The following is a 24,442-nucleotide window of genomic DNA, read 5'->3' as shown; positions in this document are numbered from 1 at the left end:
TACATTTGGAGAGAGGTCAACAAGGCCTATGATGATACCATTCCTACTGTAAAGCATGGAGGTGGATTGCTGATGTTTTGGGGATGCATGAGCTACAAAGGCACAGGAAACTTGGTCAAATTTGAAGTAAAGATGAATTTAGCACGTTATCAGCAAATACTGGAGGCAAATTTGCACTCATCAGCCTGGAAGCTGCGCATGGGACGTACTTGGACGTTCCAACATGACAATGATCCAAAACACAAGGCCAAGTCAACCTGTCATTGGCTACAGCAGAATAAAGTGAAGGTTCAGGAGTGGCCATCTCAGTCTCCTGACCTTAATATCATTGAACCACTCTGGGGAGATCTCAAGCATGCAGTTCATGCTAGACAGGCTAGGAAATTACAGGAACTGGAGGCTTTTTGCCAAGAAGAATGTGCAGCTTTACCATCTGAGAAAATAAAGAACCACAACTACCACAAAAGACTTAAAGCTGTCATTTATATTAGAGGGGGCAAAACACGATATTAAGAAATGGGGTATGTAAACTTTTGATCAGGGTCATTTGGATGTTTTGGGTTAAAATGATTTAAAAAGAGAAAACACAGTAGTTTGACAATAAATGGCTTCACCCAACCACTAACCATGAGTGGAGAAAAAGTTTTGGTGTTATCTTTCATATTCTCTGAAAAAAGGCCAAGAAAGCAAAAATTCTGCCAGGGTATGTAAACTTTTGAGCACAACTGTATGAAGTTATGGGATTGCACTAGTGTGTATGGCATAGGGACTTACATATCTTGAAAGGCGCTTTCTATATCGAGTATTATCTAGAGGTTTTAGAACAACATATGCTCCTTTTCAGACAATGTTTATTTCGGCGATGGACTTGCATTTCAGCAAGGCAATGTTAAACCATAGACTACAAGGCTTTGCAGAAGAAGATTTCAGGTGATGATCTGGCAGCCTGAAGTCCAGACCTTTCACCAATAGAAAACAGTTGGCACATTATGAAATTAAAAATCCTGGAAAGACTTGGGATTGTGGAGCAGTGTGAGACCTACATCAGACAATAATGGGACAACATTCCTCTTCTAAGGGTATGTGTCCACGTTCAGGATTGCTTCAGGATTTGGTCAGGATTTTATGCAGGTAAAATCCTGACCAAATTTGCACCTGAGGTCACTGGCAGGTCACCTGCGCTGTCCTTGCGTTCTTTCTGCACTGCAAGGACATGTTGCGTTCTTAAAAGACGCGCCGCATGCGCATTTTCGCGGGTATGCCGCATGCGTCTTTTAATGCATAGTGGAGACAGGATTTCATTAAATCCCCTCCACTATGCTGTAAGATCTGGACGCTGCGTTTTTGACGCTGCGGCTCAATGCAGCGTCAAAAACGCAGCGTTTCCTAAACGTGGAAACATACCCTAAAACTCCAGCAATCAGTCTCCTATCTTCCCAGACACTTACAGACTATTGTAAAAGCAGGAGGGGATACTACACAATGATATATATGGCTCATATCCCAAACTTTTTAATGCATGTTGTTGTCATCAGTTTAAAAATTAGTTAAATTTTCCATATGAAATGGAAAATTGTCTAACTTTCAACCTTTAATCTATTGTCTATGTTCTACTATGAATAAAATATGGAGATAAGAGATTTGAAAGTCATTGCAATTGTGTTCTTTACATTGTACATTGCGTCCCAAGTTTTTACTAATTGGGGTTGTACCTATAAGGCTTTGTTCACATCTTCGTTCGTATATGCTTCCTTAGGATATAGCTGAGAGTTCAAAACAACCAGGAGAGCTGATGTGAGCATTTGGTCTCAACTAATTTCCTGTTTTGACGTACCTCAGGATGATCTTTTCCCCCGGCTCACGAGCAGATTCCCCCAAAACTGTAGAGTTTGGGCCAGCAGCTGCGTTTTGATGGCCGTCAGCCCCTTAGTTTCTTCTTACTCTGGCCACACACAGCTTTCACTACTGACCACTGAGGCGTGTGCAATGAAATATTACATCTTCACGCTGGCCAGTGGCAGAGTCAGGACATAGTTTGTGGGCAGAGATAGCGTGAGATGTGCTCCCGTCCCACAGTAAACGATAGCAACATCAGTCCCCGTGTCTCCTGAGATGTCTATATATCTGTATATATACACCTGGCTATAAAGATCAAAGCTCAATGAGGTTAGAAAACCAAAAAAAGTGCTTTAGTAAGTCAGTAAAAAGTAGGTAGGAGTATTTAAAACAAGAAAATGATAAGGTTGCCCATACTTATGCACCTGTCAAATTTTGTTTGAATGCAGATTGCACATTTTCTGTTAGTCCAATAAACCTCATTTCAAGGCAGAAACATTACTGTGTCCAACAGTTATTAGATATATGAAACTGAAATAGCTGTTGCAAAAAAACAATTTTTGTAAAACAATAAGCTTAAGATTAATAAGGGTGCCCAAACTTTTTCATATAACTGTATTTTGTTCTTCCTCCCAAGTGGAATCTATTCAGGAAAATTTCACAGGCTTGATAGAAAAAATTAACATAACAACTTCCACAAAAATAGTGGAAAAGCTTTATGAAAACCGTGTTTTTTCAATGCAAGAGATGAATTGTGTGTTTGCTGAGAAGATAAGCGATAATGCAGCAAGGACTCTTATTACAATGATTTTAAATAAAGGTGAAGAATCTTGCAATTGTTTTCTCCAACTTCTTGAAACATATGATCAATTTCTTTTCCGGGATCTTTATGGACCAAGTGAGTACTTACAATGTTTGATTTTTTAGTTAATATAAGAATGATCTTAAACCTGTACCACTCTTATGCCATGCTGTAAGTTGTGTGTTCAAACAATTGGAAATGTAGCTATTGAATGTTTATTTTGAATAAGTTGAATTTATTTTAAATTATTTTTTTTTTCTTTGTCACAAGCTTTCCCTGGTCGTGAAGAAAATGTTGAAAGTTCAATGGAAGCGGAAGCGGAAGCAGAAAGACATGAATGTGAGAAAATAGCCTAAAATACTACATAATAATATATCAGTTTCAGAATGGGTCAACACTGTATTTGTACAGTTTTTTTTTAGGAAAAAGCAGGAGTCAAATATTTGCTATGAATGAAAACCAACATATTAATTCCTATTCACACAAAAGATTTTGTTTGTAGATTTTTTTTAATGATCTTAATGCATAAAAATAAATAGGCTAATTTTTTTCACTTTCTGTGATTTTTTGTGCATGATAAATATACATTAAAAAAAGTGTCAGACTAAGACTACAGTGAAAATTTGAGATTATAGTGATGTAAAATGATATTGAATCTAATGATTTCCTCTGATGTTGTATTGCAGCCTATGACCTACCGCAACAATTGCAGCCCATGGATGCAAATGTTTTCAAATGGGTTAGATTTTCTATCGTTAGTCACAAGTTACATGTGACTTACTTGCCATAGACTTCAATTCAAGTTGTATGTGATTGTGACTTGCCTGCAATTTGTCCATTTTGGGTTTTTTTGCAGCAAAATCGCAGCTAAGAATAGTTACGCTATGGCAGCCTGCACAGATATTCTTGTTTGTGCAACTTGTGTGAAAATTGCTGTTGTGAGCTCCAGCCTAAGTGTAGAGCTACATGGTGACTTTGGCAGCGACACAGCTTGTGTGGCCAAATATTGCTATGTGTAGCTGCTACATTGTATCCAGAGAGTAGGATGGGCACACTGTATATTTCAGTGAGAGAGGTGCTGGCTGGACATCTAACGTCACATATACACAAAAAAACAGCCGCACTCCAGTCTTGGTTTCAACGTAGAAAGTTTTTTTGTTTTTATTCAAGTGCACAGGCACCACCAAATAATTTATAAAGAGAGCAAAACAAGTGATTGCGGACAACACGGTAACACGGTAACGTTTCGACCTGGCACGGTCTTTTTCAAAACCTCACTTAAATGGGAGGAGTGGTAAGGAAGAGAAGGTAAGAGCAGAGAGTCCCCAAGGACAGTTCCAAGTAGAATCCAGGAGTAAGATGTCCGTATCACCACCAATGATACGGACATCTTACTCCTGGATTCTACTTGGAACTGTCCTTGGGGACTCTCTGCTCTTACCTTCTCTTCCTTACTACTCCTCCCATTTAAGTGAGGTTTTGAAAAAGACCGTGCCAGGTCGAAACGTTACCGTGTTACCGTGTTGTCCGCAATCACTTGTTTTGCTCTCTTTAAAAATTATTTGGTGGTGCCTGTGCACTTGAATAAAAACAAAAAAACTTTCTACGTTGAAACCAAGACTGGAGTGCGGCTGTTTTTTTGTGTATAGCTGCTACATTGTATCATCATGCAAGTGAATGCTGTTGCAATATGACCTCTAGGATACCATGACCACGACTAGCAAATGGCACAAAAAGTGTTGTGTTTTTTGCGACTTGCTTGTTCCGGTATTTTGAAGGTCACAATGTGATCCATTAATTTGTGTTAGGATGCAATGTAGCGGCTACATATAGCAATCTTTGGCTAAACAGTTTTTTTGTCAAATTTACAAGTGGATCCTCAAAACAGAAATGTAAGGCCACCTCTCTCTGTTATGTGGATACATAGCATACTTAGGTTGATAGTGGTATGGCAGGGCAGGCAGAAATTAGATAACGTGTGTATAGATAATGTATTTCTCTCTTGGATTATGTCCATCCGGGAATTTTACTAAGGAGATTGTGTAGTATGTGTAGCAATAATCTGCTAGATAATAAACCCTATCATAAAAATATGAGTTATGTATACAAATACAGTACATAAAAAAGACTTCATACATAAGATATTGTTATTCTAATAATCTATGATATGTTTTGCTTTATTTTTTAGATGTTAGGTCAAGCATAGCAGAAAATGATATTGATGAACTGGAAACGTTTTTGAAGCGGTTTTATCGATATCCATGTTTTCAAAACTTTTACCCATTGGGTGAAGAAACGGGCATTGACATAATTTTCAATCTGGAAACAACTTTTACAGATCCTTTACTGTGGAGGAAAGACATACACAATCGCAGGAAGGAGAAAATGAAATTTGAAGATGTGTTATACATTCTCAAGAGTCCTTGCATTATTGAGGGAGAAGCTGGGAAGGGTAAAAGTACAATGTTAAAAAGAATTGCTGTTCTTTGGGCATCAGAAAAGTGCCAACCATTACAAGGGTATAAACTTGTTTTTTTCATCACTTTGCGTGGTACAAGTAAAGGTCTTTACGAAACCCTTTGTGACCAACTTTTTCCAGTTACATACAACTGGAACAAAAAAGCATTTTTGCAAAAAATAAATGACCTTGGAGAAAAGGTATTGTTTTTACTAGATGGTTATGATGAATTCAATTCTGAAAGCTGCAAAGAAATAGACAACCTTATCAAGAAAAACCATAAATTCAACAACACAGTTATTGTAACTACAAGAACTGAATCACTCAGAGAAGTGAGACTATATGGTGCTTTGATTGTTGAAACAAGTGACTTCACGATTGAAAGTGCCCAAACCTTGATCACAAACGTCTTAGAGGAAAAAGAAGCTGCCGGGTTGTTGAATCAGTTGGATGACTCTGATTTTATGAAAAATCTCATGAAAACGCCACTGTTCCTAGTGATTGCATGTGCACTTAGAATGGGGGAAACGGATTTTCAAATGAACACTCAAACATCTCTGTTTTGTACATTGTATGATTTGATGATTGACAGAGGTCACAGCAAAATTAAAGATATAGAAGAAAACATTGTGGAAGAGAATATCAGTTTGTGTGGAGACTTAGCTCTCAAAGGTCTTTTTGAACAAAAGTACGAATTTAGAACAGAGCAGTTAAAAAATATCATAGAGGATATCTTGCTTAAAATAGGACTGCTAAATAAATATTCAGCTCAAAAACAAATCCCAAGTTATAGATTTTTTCATACATCATTCCAGGAGTACACAGCAGGAAGAAGATTATCTCAACTATTATCATCAGATGAAACTGACCAAGTAAAGGAAGGAGAATGTTATCTCAACAAATTGCAAACCACTTATGATGTTACCAACAAGTACAAAAACCTACTATTATACACATGTGGTTCATCCAAAACCGCCACTCGGAAAGTAATTTGTCATATTAGAAATGTGTATAAAAATGAAATGAATGAAACCAGTTCTGACTTTGTAGAGTTTGGAATCAATCTTTTCTATGAAAGTGGGACCAAGAAGGAGATGAATGCAGAATTTGAACCCATCTTTGCTGGTAAAACGTTGCACATTAGCATGCATAATGTAGGTTCTCATCATGTTGAGTTTTTTGAGCATCTACCAGGATGTCTCAGTGCTCTGCGTCTGGTCAAATTAGATCTTTTTGGCAAAGAAGGTAATTCAGAGACAGGATGCATAAATGTTCGATGCCCCGATGATCTAAATGTACTTGAACCTCAAACATACATTTCTAAAAAAGTTGTCAACTTATTCTATGATTGGAATCAAGATCTGCAAACATTAGAGGTTACAATAAAGAAATTTGATTGTTTGGATAAATACGATATAAAATTTCTTGGAAAAATATGTTGTTGCGCTAAACACCTGAGGCTCAATATTAGCTCGAGTGCTGGAATTACTGGGAAACTCACACGTATTGTGGACAATTGCAGAAGAATGAGAGAGCTTATTATCAATAACACTCCACTAACCAATGATGATGAAGCACGAATTGTGGAAATGGTAAATATGAAAACGTTAAGTATCTCCAACATGGATAAAGAGCATCGACAAGGTGATTATTAAATGTGTAACTATTTACTTTTTGTTTTTTTGTGATACATTTATAATTTTGCCATAAAATTTAACTTCTGGTTAGCTCCATCTTCCACCATACTCTGGTCATTGAGACTCATGTTGAAGAGGTAATGTATACCAGCTCAAAAAGTCCCAACACCAATCTACAGTACCATGTAGAAGAGAATTGAAAGTCTGCTTCAAATTAGAAGAGTTGAATTGAATAAGACTTCTCTTACAGAGAATATATTTTTAAACCACCAATGAACAATCAGTGAATTCAAGCAATGAGCATCTGATGATCATTTCCAGTTTTTTCCCCAACTTCATAGTGAATCATTATTGTTTGGCAACAGCTATCATGAGTGTTGGGTAACATAACAACAACCGTACAGTTATATTTTTCTTACAAGTATTTTTAGTGTAAAGGACCCCATATACATTCGATTAGGCTGTTGACTGAAATATACTTTGTCCAATCATTTGTCCGACAGCCATCTCAGCCAACTTTCCTATATGCAGCAGCGTTTGCTCGGCCAACGACTTCTGTGTTCTTTATGAGAAAGCCGCCAACTCACATGTCTGTCTGCAGGATATCTATTTGGTAGAGCAATACAATCAGCAGTATGAAATTGGACGTTTCCTTCGACAATCAATTGTCAGCAGCTCTGACACACATTACTCAAACTGTTGGCCCAACCGATTGATATTGTTTTTTGGACAGTAATGCTTTCTCTGTAGAAGCAGCTTTTAAATGAGAATGAATTTTAGTGATTATCACTGGTTTACATCTACACTGGTCAGTTATTGGTGATTTCACTCAGAGACAAATAATACAATAATTGCCAGATGTAAAAATGCCATTATATTAGATAAATCATACCATCCATAATTCTTCAAAACACAGCAATTCTTATTAGAAATAGTTTTAAATAAGCCCAGTAAGTTCATGAACTAAATAATGTTGGCAGTAGCTCATATTTGTCTTTTCTATTCTAGAAATCTTATTAAATGGGTTATACAAGCTTTATGAAATTGAAAGGTTAATTCTGCACAACATCAACATAAATGAAAAAGATGGTGAAATCCTGGGTGAGTATTTACCACACAAGTAAAGAAATTCTTATATTATTACTATTATTAGCGTTATCGTTGTTGATGCTTTTCCAGAGGACCGGTTTGCTTTTTTGCCATGTATATTTTATTTATTAGTTGTAGTGAATTAACACTTTTGCAACATTTCTTCTTTCATCTGATATGTACCGTATATACTCGAGTATAAGCCGACCCGAGTATAAGCCGACCCCCCTAATTTTGCCACAAAAAACTGGGAAAACTTATTGACTCGAGTATAAGCCTAGGGTGGAAAATGCAGCCGCTACCGGTGAATTTCAAAATTAAAAATAGATGGTCCATACCGTTCATTATGGCCCCATAGATGCTCCATATAAAGCTGTGCCACATATAATGCTCTGCACTGTTCATTATGGCCCCATAGATGCTCCACATAAAGCTGTGCAATATACAATGCTCTGCACCGTTCATTATGGCCCCATAGATGCTCCATATAAAGCTGTGCCATATATAATGCTCTGCACCGTTCATTATGGCCCCATAGATGCTCCACATAAAGCTGTGCCATATAGAATGCTCTGCACCGTTCAGTATGGACCCATAGATGCTCCACATAAAGCTGTGCCATATATAATGCTCTGCACCGTTCATTATGGCCCCATAGATGCTCCACATAAAGCTGCCCCATATATAATGCTCTGCACCGTTCATTATGGACCCATAGATGCTCCACAGAAAGCTGTGACATATATAATGCTCTGCACCGTTCATTATGGCCCCATAGATGCTCCATATAAAGCTGTGCCATATATAATGATCTGCACCGTTCATTATGGTCCCATAGATGCTCCATATAAAGCTGCCCCATATATAATGATCTGCACCGTTCAGTATGGCCCCATAGATGCTCCATATAAAGCTGTGCCATATACAATGCTCTGCACCGTTGATTATTGCCCCATAGAATGCTGTGCCATATAGAATGCTCTGCACCATTCAGTATGGCCCCATAGATGCTCCATAGAAAGCTGTGCCATATACAATGCTCTGCACCGTTGATTACTGCCGCATAGATGCTCCATAGAAAGCTGTGCCATATACAATGCTCTGCACCGTTGATTATTGCCCCCATAGATGCTCCACATAAATCTGTGCAATATATAATGCTGCTGCTGCAATAAAAAAAAAACGACATACTCACCTCTCTTGCTGCCCGCAGCTCCTCAGCGTCCCGTCTCTGCGTCTCTCCGCACTGACTGTTCAGGCAGAGGGCAGCGCGCAGATTAGTACGTCATCGCGCCCTCTGACCTGAACAGTCAGAGCAAGAGGATGCGAAGATGGAGCGGTGCCCGGCGTGTGGAACGTGGACAGGTGACTATGAGATACTTACCTGCTCCCGGCGTCCCTGGCTCCTTATCACGGACAGATGGTCTCCGGGTGCCGCAGCCTCTTCCTCTGTCAGCGGTCACCGTTACCGCTCATTAGAGAAATGAATATGCGGCTCCACCCCTATGGGAGTGGAGTCCATATTCATAACTTTAATGAGCGGTACCATGTGACCGCTGAACAGGGGAAGAGCTGCGGCTCCGAAGACCGTGGGACGGGCAGGGGGAACGCCAGGACTAGGTGAGTATGCGACACTTGCTCTCCCCCTCACCCGCCGACCCCACCGCCGACCGTGACTCGAGTATAAGCCGAGAGGGGCACTTTCAGCCCAAAAATTTGGGATGAAAATCTTGGCTTATACTCGAGTATATAAGGTACTCTAAAAGATATATAAAAAAGACAGAATCAAAAAATAAAATTTTCTTTCTTAGAAAGCAATTGTCTCTAATTCCAAAACTACTGAAATAAAATTGTCCATATTTACTCAAAATATTATTTCTCTGGATCTGATAGCAAGATCTGAAAGATGGTAAACTTAAAAAACTTAAAAAACAGCTGTGAGATGGCCTATTTTTAGCTGCAAGCTGTTAGAATAAGCCTAAGGCCAGGTTCACATTGCGTTGAGGGCGTACGTTTAACGTACTACGTTACACCACGGCATAATGCGGTGTAATGTAGTCCGTTAATGCCGCCATTGAAAGCAATGTCGGACGCATCGCTAGCGCACACCCACAATGGGCGTGCGCTAGGGATGTGCTGTCATTGAGTGACGGACCCTGAGACGCGGGCTGCAGCGTTTTTGGGTCCGTCACTGCTAGCGCAGATAGAGCTAGCAGATGCTCTATCTGCGCTAGCGCTATGCAAACCGCGGCACTTGCGCTTACAGCAGCCCGTTAGCGTATATGCTGAATGGGCTGCTGCTAACGCAATGTGAACCTGGCCTTACTATTTTGGTGAAGACAATGTGTCCATCATTGTTTACGAGGCACAATACCATCCTTCTTTTAGTAGCTGTTGTGCATGGCATTACAGCTTACTACATCCTTGGGTCACGCAAGTAAATTATTATTATTTATTTTAACTCCATTTATTCCATGGCGCTTTACCTGTGAAAAGGGCTATACATAAAAACCAGTACAGTACTCTTAAGCAATAAAAGTCACAACTGGTACAGGAGGAGAGAAGACTTTGTCTGCGAGGGCTCAGAATCTACAAGGGATGGGTGAGGATACAATAGGTGAGGGTAAAATGGAATTGAGATACAATACTAGGCACAATAGGTACTAAAAGTAGCAAGCCATGGCCATCAAATAATGCGGGTGTCCTGTCCTTTACCCGATTGATGTGGCCAATGTTCCCTCTAAGCTAATCAATCTGGAAAGAGTTGAAACAACAAAGAAATGAAGTCAACAAACAAGAAACCTATTTACAGATATTTCAGTCTGCAGTGTGGATTTCTTTTTAACATTATCACTAGTGTTGAGCGATATTCAAAAGTATCGGTATCGGATTGGATTGGCGGATATCCAAAAAATATCGGATATCGCCGATACCGATACCCGATACCAATACAAGTCAATGGGACCAAAATATCGGAAGGTATCCTGGATGGTTCCCAGGGTCTGAAGGAGAGGAAACTCCTTCAGGCCCTGGGATCCATATTCATGTAAAAAATAAAGAATAAAAATAAAAAATATGGATATACTCACCCTCGGACGACCCTGGACCTTAGCGGTGCAACCGGCAGTCTCCGTTCTTAAGAATGCAGTGAGTGTAGGACCTGCGATGACGTCGCGGCTTGTGATTGGTCACGTGACCGCTCACGCAACCAATCACCAGCCGCGACGTCATCGCAGGTCCTACACTCACTGCATTCTTAGGAACGGAGGCTGCCGCTTGCACCGCTAAGGTCCAAGGTCCGCCGCAGGGGTGAGTATATCCATATTTTTTTTTTTTATTCTTTTTTTTTCCATGAATATGGATCCCAGGGCCTGAAGGAGAGTCTCCTCTCCTCCAGACCCTGGGAACCATACACTGGCAACTTCCGATTCCGATTTCCAATATCACAAAAATATCGGAACTCGGTATCGGAATTCCGATACAGCGAATATCGGCCGATACCCGATATTTGCAGTATCGGAATGCTCAACACTAATTATCACTTCTAGATTGCATATCTTAAGGACCATTTAGGCCATGTGCACACGTTCAGTATTTTTCGCGTTTTTTTCGCTATAAAACCGTGATAAAACGCGAAAAAAAGCTTACATATGCCTCCCATTATTTTCAGTGTATTCCGCATATCTTGTGCAAATGTTGCATTTTTTTCCGCGAAAAAAATCGCATCGCGGAAAAAAAAGCAACATGTTCATTAAATTTCACAGAAAAACAGGCAAAGGTGCTTACCTGTCTAGGCCTCAAATCAAATGCACTCTCATGGTGCAGTGGGCCCAAGTAAAGATGGCGACTACACAGGTGTGATAATACCAAATAAGACAGCCAGCCTACAATCAGGGAATGGCTGCTTGGCACACCAGTGCAAATAAATAATCTGCAGCAGTGTTCACACAGAGTATGCACAGCAACTGGATCCTAGCCTATTAGTAATGCCATGTGGCGGGCTGACCAGCGCTAACTGTAATGCGTCCCGTGTGAACAGAGGCCACAACTTACAAAGCCATCAGAGCCCAACTGCACCTCAAAAAGTAAAAGTAAAATAGGTGCACAAGAACAAATCAAAATATGTAAGGTATTAGTTAATATTATGGCCACAATACATAAGCTGGCAACCCACGTCACGGGTCCTCACACTTGCCAGCCCTAGTCTAACAGCAAAAACTACAACAGGAGGAAAAAACCTCCACTCTTCTAGAAAAAACACCACAGAAAAACATGCAAAGGTGCTTACCTGTCTAGGCCTCAAATCAAATGCACTCTCATGGTGCAGTGGGCCCATCGCAGAAAAAAAAGCAACATGTTCATTAAATTTGCGGAATTGCGGGGATTCCGCACACCTAGGAATGCATTGATTTGCTTACTTTCCGCATGTGGCTATGCCCACCATGCAGGAAGTAAGCAGATCATGTGCGGTTGGTACCCACGGTGGAGGAGAGGAGACTCTCCTCCACGGACTGGGCACCGTATAATTGGTAAAAAAAAAGAATTAAAATAAAAAATAGTCATATACTCACCTTCGATGGCCACCGCAGTCTTCCCGCCTCTCAGGCGCACGCTGCCGCTTCGGCTCCTATAGCTGGTGTGTGTGAAGGACCTGCGATGACGTCGCGGTCACATGACCGCGATGACGTCGCGGTCACGTAACCACGACGTCATCGAAGGTCCTGCACACACCATCTATAGGAACGGACGCCGCTGAGGAGATCGGCTGTCTGCAGGAGGTGAGTATAACCATTTTTTTTTATTTTTTTTATTATTTTTAACATTCTATCTTTTACTATTGATGCTGCATAGGCTGCATCTATAGTAAAAAGTTGGTCACACTTGTCAAACACTATGCTTGACAAGTGTAACCAACCTGTCAATCAGTTTTCCAAGCGATGCTACAGATCGCTTGGAAAACTTTAGCATTCTGCAAGCTAATTACGCTTGCAAAATGCTAAAAAAAACGCGAAAAAAAAACGGGAAAAAAACGCAAAAAAAAACATGCGGATTTCTTGCAGAAAATTTCAGGTTTTCTTCAGGAAATTTCTGCAAGAAATCCTGACGTGTGCACATACCCTTACACTGCAAGATTATTGCGAATACGAACAAATTGAAATGGGTCGCCGATCACCTGATGAATTAGTAGGACGTTTATTTGTCAGATGAAATTATCCTTTGTGCTACACAAAAGATCATCGAATGGAAGCCTTTGCGCACTGAATAGTCTGTTACAAATCATTCTGTACACATCATAATTGTGGTCTGCCTGTGTAAACAGGCAATTAAATGACCATCAACCAGCAAATAAGCTGCTGATTTTAGGTTATTTAGTCTTGCACATCATCAAATATAGATGGACTCTTACAGGGAACTGTGTCTGCAACCCCTTCAAACAGCTGATCTCTATGGATGCCGATAGTCAGAACATCACAGATCTGATATTGATGACCTATTGTCAGGATAAATCGATCAGTTGTAAAATTCTGGATAAAGAATTAATAAAGTAGTTTGCTATGGTATTCAGTATTACAAAAAATGATTAGCATAGTATATCATAGCAGTTTTTAGCATGGTGATAAATGGAGCCTTAGTGACAATTGTAGCTGTATAATGCCAATGTTTCTCAGTTTTCTGCATTGTATAATACTGAAGCAATACATTTTTCTAACTTAATTTGCAGCAAATTGTATTTCGCATTTAAAGAATCTAGAAGTCTTGAAACTGTCAGTTCTACCCAAGATCGGAATTTCCATGGAACATGTAGTAAAATCAATTTCGAACTGTGACAAAATAAAAGAACTTTGTCTTATTAACAGCTGTTTGACTTCAAAAGGTTTGATTATTCTGTGTAAGTATTACAGATGTTACTTTCAAATTCATTCATCTAGGTAGGACTGGTTATAAGTGGAGATGAGCGGATCGATTTGCGTGACACTGGTTCATCGTCCAGGTCAGTGGTACCTGGTGGCCAGCCAGGAGTCCTGCAAATCTCTTACCATCTGGCTTCATGTCACATCAGCTCTTTCTAATAAAAAGCAGTGCCTTGGACGCTGAAAGGTAAGATATCTGTGGGACTACTATCTAGCCGCCGGGTACTACAGACCTGGACATTGGACCGGAATCCCGCAAATTGATCTAGTCATCTCTAGTTATTAAGAAAAGAACAAAGACATTGCCAGGCGTGAATATATGTACACAGTATGTTTTGCATACAATGTTAATGTGCACATCCACCTTGGATCTAATATAGCAATGACCCTCGGTCAAATGTACAATACAAACAAAAAAATTAAAAAGAACCGAGATTACGGTCAGGTAGTGGTAAAAAAAAATGTAGTTATTATACAAATAATATGCAGTGGTTATGCAACAAGATTGCTAAAATAAGGAGGTGCATATCAAATGCCAATTCAAGTGGCATTTGTTTGGCATATATTGTATATATAATGCTACAAACAGCGGCTTGGGAATGATTCAATTGAGGAGCACAATGTGGTATGATGTAGAAAGATTTTACAAAGAATAGATCAACAAATGAATCCCCAAAACATGAAAAATCATGCAATAAGATTCCAAAGAAATCACAAGAAAATCAAAAAAATCACAAAAGAAGTCATTAACAAAATGTGATGTAGCTATTGGCATCATGATGCAATATACATATATTGAGGTGCTTAGGATAAATGTATTTACTGTGCTTAGGATAAATGAAATATACTGTGTATTTACTGTGCAGACCTAAATGTAATACATATACATTAGTAAAGTGCATGTACAGAAAAAGTTAATCCTGTAGGTAACAGCAGTATTGTATATGGATATATATTTTAGTAAAGTACATGTGCAAATGAATCCAAAGTCATGACTAGATGGCAAACAAAGGTAAATCCTAAAGGTGACACATCTATTGTTTATGACCACAGATACTGAGTGTCTAATGTATATGTGCAGCGTAATTGCATGAACAGAGGAGCAGCAAAGCTGTCATTAAAGACATGTTACATGGTCAACTGTAATTAATGAAGACAAAATAAGTACCTTGACTCGTGAAGTGTGCAGCTTGCGTCAATATGCGCATATTGATGGACACATATCGAAGTGGGCGCTTATAAATCTCTAGCTATTGTTAGATCACCTGTACCTTAGGCAGGCCTCACACATTCGTTTTTTTGGTAGGTGTGTTATTCTATACTTTTTTAGAAAGATCATAGACTCATTACAATGATTGTGTCTCTTATCAGTTGTCCACACAAAAAACCCTGGAGACATGTCATACTTTGATCCATGTTGTGGATCAAACTGGTCAATGCAAGTCAATGGAGAGAAAAAAATATGGATATCACATGGATTTTTCATATAAAAGAATGGATGCGACAAGGACTGTAAAAACTGGCACATGGACTGAAAATGGGTCCAGCTCACTAAAAAAAGGACCATTTTTCAGTTATGAGAAAAGAAAACTGTATTTGGAAACCAGCTAGATGAGGATTCAGTGTTCAGACTTACACCCAAGCCCTACCATGGAAGAGTTGATGCTGTTAAACATCCTTTATGCTTCTTTCAAACATAAGGGAAGATTTTGTAATCTTGATGGTGAAATATATGGAATGGAATTGTATGAGAAAGCTTAAAGGGATCTTCCCAAGTTTGAAATATATTCCCCAACAGTAGGATAGGGGATAACGTCCCAATCGCTATGGGTCTGATAGCTGGGACACCCTCTAACCTCAAGCTCTAGAGCTCTGAATATTTTTGGCATAACCCCTTTTTTATCACACCATGGTATATTACATGTCTCAGTATAATTCTACCCTCCCTCAAAAGAATGCACAGTTGATATCCTGCTGTAGAGACTCTGCATTTCTTGTACGCCTCTGTAGATTTAATTGAGAATTTTCCAAGACTGTTGTGCAGAGGAATAATAATTTTAAGGCTCTAGTGTAAACTTTGTCATATACATCACCCTATTATGTGTTTTTGACAACAATTATTACTCAATTATGCAATTACAGCAAAGTTAATACAATTATACTGTATTGTGGTCTGATCACTAATGATAATTATAAGTATGTGACAATATATGATGTACATGCAATGTATGGAATAATTAAGATTACTATGTATGTATATTTTATTACTATTATTACAGCAAACATTCTAACAAAGTTCACGAACCTTGAAATACTTGATTTGTCTGACAACTTTTTGGAAGATGATGAGGAGTTATCATTGGAAACTTTTGGTAAGTACATACAGTACATGTATTGTTAATTAAAGTCATAACAAACTGCGATGCCAAACTTTAAAAATATTTTTACAGGTCAAACCTTGACTCATCTACTATCACTAACAACGTTGTTACTTCCTGGAGGCACAAATGTTAAGTGTGGCCTGAGCATACTGATAAATCATCTTAAAGGACTCACAAGACTGTCCAAACTTGGCTTTAGAAGGTGGTACATGACGGATGATGATGTGACTGAGTTAGGTGAGTTTATTTGCAACATTTTTACAGTTTCTGTGTAGTGATTTTTGACAGGAATGACAATGTGTAACAAGCCTGTCTCCACTGATAAAAATTATAAACCCCTTTTCTTTTAGCTTCCCATTATAATTAATATTTTTTGCGCTTTTGGTTTTTCCCTCCCTGTCTTCCAAAAGTCATAGCTCTCTCTTTCTCTCTTTCTTTCTTTCTCGCTCCCACTACACTGGCCCATTGGAAAAAAAAAAGGTGTCAACGACCCCTCTTAGGCTTCTTTCACACTTCAGTTGTTTGGCGTCAGTCAGGTCCGACATCGTGACGGATCGACGGATCCATCACAATTGTTGAAAAAACGGTACCAACGGATCCATTTTTGTGACGGATCACTTACACTCACGGATCCGTTAGTACCGTTGCAACCGTTTTTGCATCCATTGGAACCGTTTTTTGACTGATCCTTTTTTTAAAAAGGGAGGATCTCAATGTGATTGGCTACTGGAAATTACTGGAAAACTATATATACTGTGTATTTACACATCTTTGAAAGGTTGTAGAGAAAGTGGCAGAGATGGAAGGAGTACTGGCGATCATTGTGAAGATATGTGCCGATTTTACTTTTGAGGCAAATCGGTTGGCAGTCATCGTTCGAGACAAGGAGGAAGAAAGAATGCGCATCAGCGGCGGAAGAGAAGGCTGTGGATCCATCCCATCACAGCCCAACGCATGACCCATGGTGTTTATTCCACACTTTACATTGAACTGAGGGAAAACCCTCAGAAGTTCTTCAACTATGTGAGGATGAAAGCTGAAAATTTCAAAATTTTATTGGGCCATGTGCAAGAATCTATACGGAGATGAGACACCCAGATGCGCTTCTCCATATCACCAGCGGAGCGTCTCATGGTGACTATTCGGTAAGTTATTTTTTTTTTAAATGATTCTCATTCATCAAACTTATAACTGTAATGCTGTTTTTGGAAGTTTTTATTAATTATTGTGTTTTCCTTTTGTTAACAGATTCCTTGCAACTGGAGAGTCGTTCTCATCCCTACATTTTCAGTTTAGGCTTGGGATATCCACCATCTCAGGGATCATCAGAGATACCTGGCGGGCATTGTGGGAGTGCCTACAAGCGGAATACATTCCAGAGCCATCACAGGAGAGGTGGCTGGAGATTGCACAAAATTTTCAACAAATATGCCAGTTCCCAAATTGTGTCGGAGCAGTCGATGGGAAGCACATAAGGATCGTCAAACCTTCTGGCTCTGGATCAGAGTTTTACAACTATAAGAAGCACTTCTCAATTGTATTGATGGCCATAGCCGACACACACTGCAAGTTCATCGCTGTGGATATCGGTGCGTATGGACGCGTAAATTACTCACAGATCTTTAAAACTTCACCAATGGGGCGTTGTTTGTATGGAGAGACATTTGACTTTCCGCCCCCTAGACCTCTCCCTGGAACCACCGGTCCACCATTACCATTTGTTTGCGTTGGAGATGATGCCTTCCAGCTTTCCCCACATTTGCTGAAACCCTTTGGAAGTAGTGGACTGACCCAGAAGATGAACATTTTTAATTACCGCTTAACCAGAGCATGAAGAGTAGTGGAATGTGCTTTTGGCATCTTAACTGCTAAATGGAGAATACTACTAACTGCAATTAAACTGCAGACTGAAACTGTCGATGATGTGGTGAAGGCTTGCGTGGTACTTCACAATTTTGTTTTATCAAAAGAACAAGTTTCCCTGGAGGATAATGTGTGAGAAAGCACCTTGCGGGATTACCACAACACAACTTTTCGCAGTCCAGTAACAGTCTCCAGAATGCAGGACAATTTTGCAGACTACTTCATGTCTCCTCCAGGATCAGTTGACTGGCAGTATGAAATGGTTTAGAAAAAAAATTTTTTTCACACTTGTAAAAATACCATTTTTTGTTTGGTTACAAAACCTTTGTACTTTAACCTTGCAGTATTGTATGTGAACCGGTACCCTTTAAACATTTTCTACTGTTACTATTACCATAACCTTGGTGGTTTTAATAGTTTTTTTTTTTTTAAAAAAAAAGAGAAAGACAATAAAATTGTTTTTAAACCACAAAAAGTTTTATTGATTTACAAGTTTTTAAAGGTTTTCAGTTTTTAAAGGTTCTCATAATTTGGAGTGGAGATAGTAGCGGAGGGGCTGACAGGGCGGGACACGTCAATAGGGGGGGACAGGACATCACGGGGAGGAACAGAAGTGGAATGGGTGGTGAAAACATGAGGTTGGGCAGGGAGTTGAGGTACAGATGTGGTTTGTGGGAGGTATGGTGAAGGTGTTGGTGGGATTGGGAATGGTGAAGTTAAAGGGGAAGAATGGAAAGGGGAAGGTAGGTACTGGGAAATACTGAGGGGGGGAAGGAAGGAATGATGAAGGAGTAGAAGTAGGATGGACGGGAGGAGGATGGACGGGAGGAGGACGGACGGGAGGATAGACGGCAGCTTGAGAGGGGAAAGGTGTTGAAACATGAAGGGTGGGTGGAGGGGCTTGGGACATCGCCTGCACTAGAGCAGTGTGGCAGCCTTGCATCACATGCATCTGCAGGTTAGGAGTTAGATTTTCCATGTGCCTGAGGACCGACTGAAAAAAACAGTGTCTTGGTGACTGGTTTGCATCTGATTGCATCCTATCCAGACGACTGCTGAGTTCAAGTATGCTTTTGTTAAGCATACTGTACCCAGCAGATGTTTGCTCACCCAAAAGCTTGATGGCATTCTGGAAGGCTGCATTCAGATGCAAGAACTCAGGCGCATAGCTCCTTTCCTGACCTCTCTGGCGCTGCCGTCCTGACCCCAAAGGTGGTCTAGATGTTGCGGCAGTGTCAGAGGGGTGGGGTAAAGGGAACTCTAACTCATCACCTGCAGCTTCAAGTGACGAAGTCCACCCTGCTGCTCCAGCGCAGGGATCACACAAAAGGGAAGGTAGAGATACAGAGGGGTCGACGTGGTCCCCGGAGGCGGACTCCTGAGAGATCGCTCCAGAGGGGTGCAACTCTGATGCAGGCTCCCGAGTACAGACAGTACTGTTAAATAAGAAAAAAAAAATTAGTATCTTGATATTACAATTGCCCTTGCTGCCAAGAAAAATTGAAGTTTACACATTTTAACAGTTTGACTGAAAACATGTGGTGTTGAATATTTACCTTCTGCTCAGCAGCATCGACCGGAGGAATGACAGGGCTCTGGCATATTTGTACCTGCTCCTGCGTCCTCTAGATCCACTCGGGGCCTGCATCTCCTTGTTGAACTCCCTCTTGAAGCGATCCCTGAGTGACCGCCACCGCACGATAACCCTGTTACCTGGAAAGAGAAAGCAAAAATTGGTTACTATACAACACATTAAATCATACTAACACAAGTTAATGAAGTGTTAATACTTATGCACTAGATCCTGGGCCCCAGCTTCGAGTTCCTCCCAGTTATCAATAACAGCACTGCACACTTCCTCCCATAGCCGTCAGGTGACGAACTGGTCAGCATGGCGGCGGTCCGACATGTTCCATAACGGCTCCGGACTTTGGACCGCTTGGATGAGGGTGTCCACATCAATGCCCTCCTCTTCCTCATCCTGTTCGGGAGCACGCTGTGAAGCAACAAAAAAAAAAAGGAAAAAAAGGGAAAGATTATATCACATAAATTTTACAGTTTGCTAAACACCAAACCAAAATAGGAACTTACTCTTCGGTGACTGCCGCGATTAGCATTCCGACGACTATGGGAGGTGTTCTGAGGAACTCTACGTCGAGCCCCGGATGGTGAAGACTAATAAAAAAAAAAAAATGATGTGCTTGGATGGAGGCATATCTACTGTGTGTGGGCTGTGCTGAATGTTTGTGTTGGGTGTAGTGTGTTTTATGTGAGGATCTGTCTCTGCAAAACTTACACTATGCGCTCCCGCTCCTGTCATTTCTCCACCCTGCCCGTCTCCTTCTGGAAGCCCCTCTGCTTCAGCTTCCTGTGAAAACAGAATAAATACATATAGGATTCAAATACATATCTTACCAGAGATGTACCAAAAAAAATTTATGAAGAAAAAAAAAATCACCTCAGGTGGCTGACGATGTGAGGGGGGACTTTCAGAAGAACACATTATGGTCCTGCGTCTGTCTTGGGTCCTTGCTGCGTCTGTCTTGGGTCTCGTTAGTTTAGGGTCCCTAAGAATCTGCAAGTATAAAGTTCTAAGCTACTATACAAAAGGATAGATACAGCTTTCAGGACTTTATACTTACATGTTTTCCAAACTTGGGGGCCTGGCTGCGTCTGTCTTGGGTCCTTGCTGCGTTTTTCTTGGGTCCCTTGCTTGGTCCCTCTAGAATCTTCCAACGTAAACAGAGTTTTAATTAGAATGATTATGTATTGGTATGCCAACATACATTTTGATTCACCAAAAAAAAAAAAAAATTGTGTTCCCTTCAAACTTGATATGCTTGATGCACAAGCTGCAAAACCTTCCACCTCCTGTTTCCCCCAAAAATTCCTTCAAAGCAACACCAAAACTACTTTAAAGTTGAGATGCGCCATGCGCATTTTGGTAAACCTACCCCACCCCCTCCTCGAGACACAGTTTCAACCTTATAAAAAATTTCCCTCATTCAAAGTTAAAATACCAATACCCAAAAATGATAATTATGGTTACCCTAGTTACTATTTTCTAAAACCAGATAACATTTTCTATACCAAAGGTTTGCATTCCGCATTTATATATAGAACCTCAAACACCTTTATTGAATGTAGACCAGTTTTAAATTTATCTTGAAATCATACTACGGACAGTTTTGTGTAATTTTTATTACAATTTTTTTTGTTTTTTCTTTTTTTTTGGTTGGAAAGTAGGAGCTACACTGCTCTTTATTTGAAATACCAGTACAGTATGTTAATGTATGAAAAATGAAAAAAAATGCAGGACACACATCACTTGGCATTTGTACACACCACACACATGTCACAGCACAGCCATTCAAAATACCAGCACAGTATGAAAAATAAAAAACATGCAAGGCGGGCAGTCGGGCACACACATCACACAGCATTTATACACACACAAGTCACAGCACAGCCATTCAAAATACCAGCACAGTATGAAAAATAAAAATATGCAAGGCGGGCACACACACACACACACACACACACACACACACACGCTGGATGACACTACTCACATAGCAGTCTATGGCAGGGTCTTGATGGCTGCTAGCAGGGTCTCTCTTGCTGGCAGGGTCTGTCTCTCTTGCTGGCAGGGTCTGTCTCTCTTGCTGGCAGGATCTGTCTCTTGCTGGCAGGGTCTGTCTCTTGCTGGCAGGGTCTCTCTTTTGCTGGCAGGGTCCCTCTCTTGCTGGCAGGGTCTCTCTTGCTGGCAGGGTCTCTCTTGCTGGCAGGGTCTGTCTCTCTTGCTGGCAGGGTCTCTCTTGCTGGCAGGGTTTCTCTTGCTGGCAGGGTCTGTGTTCTCTCTTGATGGCACATTGAAGAATGAGGCCCACCTGTCCTGTTTATATAGTTTTGGGGTTGTCTGGGCAAGGTATCTACTTTTTGGAGCATGCTCAGTTGAAAAAAGCGGATTGGGGCGACAGATCCGCCAAATGACGGTTCGCGATGGATCCGTCGCCCATAGCCGCCCATTCTATAAAATAGCAGTCGCGACGGATCCGTCGCAGACCGCCAATTAGGCGTAGACAAAAAACGTTACAATGTCCATCAATGTCTAGACAACGTCCGCCAAATTTCGCATGGCGGATGGAACGGACGACCATCTGCCGCAATCCGTCGCTAATGCAAGTCTATGGGAAAATAGCGGATCCGCCAAAAAAAAATGACGGATCCTCTATTTTAGGAAAATGGCTGTTTTAGACTGACGCCAAACAACTGAAGTATGAAAGAGGCCTTAAGTGTAATACTAACTACATAACGTGCTTTGGTAAAACAGCAGTATTTGCTAAAAAATGTATGTATGTATACATAAAACTTTAAAATAACTTTTCTAGTTTTATTTCTTTACAGCGAAACACTTTCTGAACAGTTTTGGACAGCTTTCGTTTCTGGACCTATCACATAACAGTGCAAGTAGTGATGGCTGGACCTTACTCATTCAAGCCCTTCCAAGTCTCAGGAACTTGAAACATTTTGATCTTAGCACACAGGCAATATACAACCCAATTGGTGGTGAGGTCCATACTCTGTGCTCCATAGTGGAGTTGCTACCATGTTTATCATCATTGAAACTAGATAACTGGGACCTTGATTATATGGACATCGGTAAAATGAAGAATGTGAAATTGATTCACAGAGAAGGTGAAACATTTCAACATTTTTTCCTTGTCGAAAAAAAATGAAAGATGCAAGAACCAAGGCCGTTATCATGTACTGCACCACTGGCAATGTTTCATTTTGTTTTCCTGTATTCTCTAATGATTTATTCTTCTTTATTGGCTACATTGCTTTTTTAGGCATTTTTTTTATAATTGATTTTCAGATTACCACTTATCCTTTTGGGGTACACATGATTAAGTGCTCCAAAAAATAGAGAGATTTTTAAATGGTAAGATGTATTAAAAATGAGTCCAACATTTCTTTGTATTCCGTTCAATGTTAAGCTTAATTTTATTACATGTGTTTTTCAAGTGTGAGGATGACCAATAGTTATTATCTTGTAGGATGGTATTGAATACAATTTTTTTTTTTAGAAAAAATGGTGCTGGTTATTTTTTTGTGTAGATTTCTCAGTTAAATTTATTTAACAACTAGTTATTTTTTAAGGGACCATACATTTTCTATCCATGAAAAATTATTCACATGTCTGTGTTTTTTGTGGACTAGTAAAATTAACAAACTGAGACATGTCCGCTTTTTATCCGGGTTGCTGATCAAACTCAACAATGCAAGTCAATGAGTAAGTGGAAATATTGGAAAACAAAAAGATGACATCTTTGTGTCATCCATGTTCTGTTCATTTTTTTTCTGTATAATGGGGAGGAGAAGCTTTTGAATTTTTGGGGGGTCATAAAACAAAAAGGAATTGCATGCTGAGAGCAAAAATGGACACACGTACTAAAGATTGGTGGAAATCTAATCCAACACACTAATAAAAAAATCACTCCTTTTTCATGTTCAAGAACAGATGTCTTAAAGAGGCCTAACGATTATACTGTATTCAATGTGCATGCAGCTTGTAAGAGCATACCAACGATTTCCGTGCAAGTAGCATTACTGGAATGGCATGGAACCTGGGCTAGTGTCACCCTTCCTATGTGTGCAAAATTACAATCACTTACATGTATGTGGAGAATTGGTGATAGATAGATAAATCAGTAAATATTTAGTGTTTAATGACCCATCTGAGAGATTTGAGATGGGTCAATGTCAGGTTGGGATTCAATTTTTTAACATGTTCCCTGTTTGTGTTTGAAAACCATGCCCATTTAAAAGTGAAATCCATTTTTCTAGCCACGCTCATTTTCACGCACACTTTCCTCAACCACAAAATACAAGTAACAGTAACTAAAATTAAAGGCATTTTATCCTTGTTACCCCTCCTGTACCTTAATTTAAATGCTCATTTCCTCCTTTTCAGCACACACTGTCCCAGTGACTGTCACTCACATTTTAGTATGGTGTATAGTATTAAATGGGTTTTCTACAAGTTTTGAAAATTAGTCTAAAGGAACCTGCTCAAATTGGAAAGGATGAGCACATGCCCATCTGTCATCTCTGGCCTCAGCAGCCACAGTCCAAACATGCGCAAAATACCACCACACCATACCCAGACCATAATAAGCAGAATGATACCACATACAAGGGACTAATAATACCACCACACCATGGCCAGACCGCATAATACTACCATATAGTGACTGAATAATATCACATACAGGGGATAGATACAGTCACACTATGACCAGACAACATATTACCACCACATAGTGACCAAACAATACCACATAAAAGAGAAATACCACCACACCATGACAAGATCACATATTACCACAACATAGTGACCAAATAATAACACATGCAAGGAACAAATACCACCACACAATGAGCTCTGTATATAGTGTTGT

At 40.0% G+C, this 24,442-nt stretch overlaps 1 protein-coding gene across 5 annotated transcripts in view; it reads left to right on the top strand.

Moving 5' to 3' along the window:
* NLRC4 (NLR family CARD domain containing 4) overlaps window positions 1-23,563 on the top strand; it is a 118,652-nt gene extending 95,089 nt beyond the window's left edge. For all 5 annotated transcript variants that reach the window (XM_069769025.1, XM_069769024.1, XM_069769020.1 and 2 more), the window contains 8 exons: window positions 2,474-2,734; window positions 2,909-2,977; window positions 4,827-6,740; window positions 7,742-7,834; window positions 13,545-13,712; window positions 16,014-16,106; window positions 16,185-16,352; window positions 22,386-23,563. In XM_069769025.1, the coding sequence (XP_069625126.1) occupies window positions 2,474-2,734; window positions 2,909-2,977; window positions 4,827-6,740; window positions 7,742-7,834; window positions 13,545-13,712; window positions 16,014-16,106; window positions 16,185-16,352; window positions 22,386-22,717 (3,098 nt within the window). In that variant the 3' untranslated portion in view covers window positions 22,718-23,563. The remainder of the gene's footprint in view (window positions 1-2,473; window positions 2,735-2,908; window positions 2,978-4,826; window positions 6,741-7,741; window positions 7,835-13,544; window positions 13,713-16,013; window positions 16,107-16,184; window positions 16,353-22,385) is intronic.
* The last annotated feature ends 879 nt before the right edge of the window (window positions 23,564-24,442 follow it).

Source organism: Ranitomeya imitator, chromosome 5 (assembly GCF_032444005.1).
Source record: "Ranitomeya imitator isolate aRanImi1 chromosome 5, aRanImi1.pri, whole genome shotgun sequence".
In the NCBI taxonomy this organism is placed as follows: Eukaryota; Metazoa; Chordata; class Amphibia; order Anura; family Dendrobatidae; genus Ranitomeya; species Ranitomeya imitator.
This window is presented reverse-complemented; position numbering and strand designations above follow the sequence as displayed.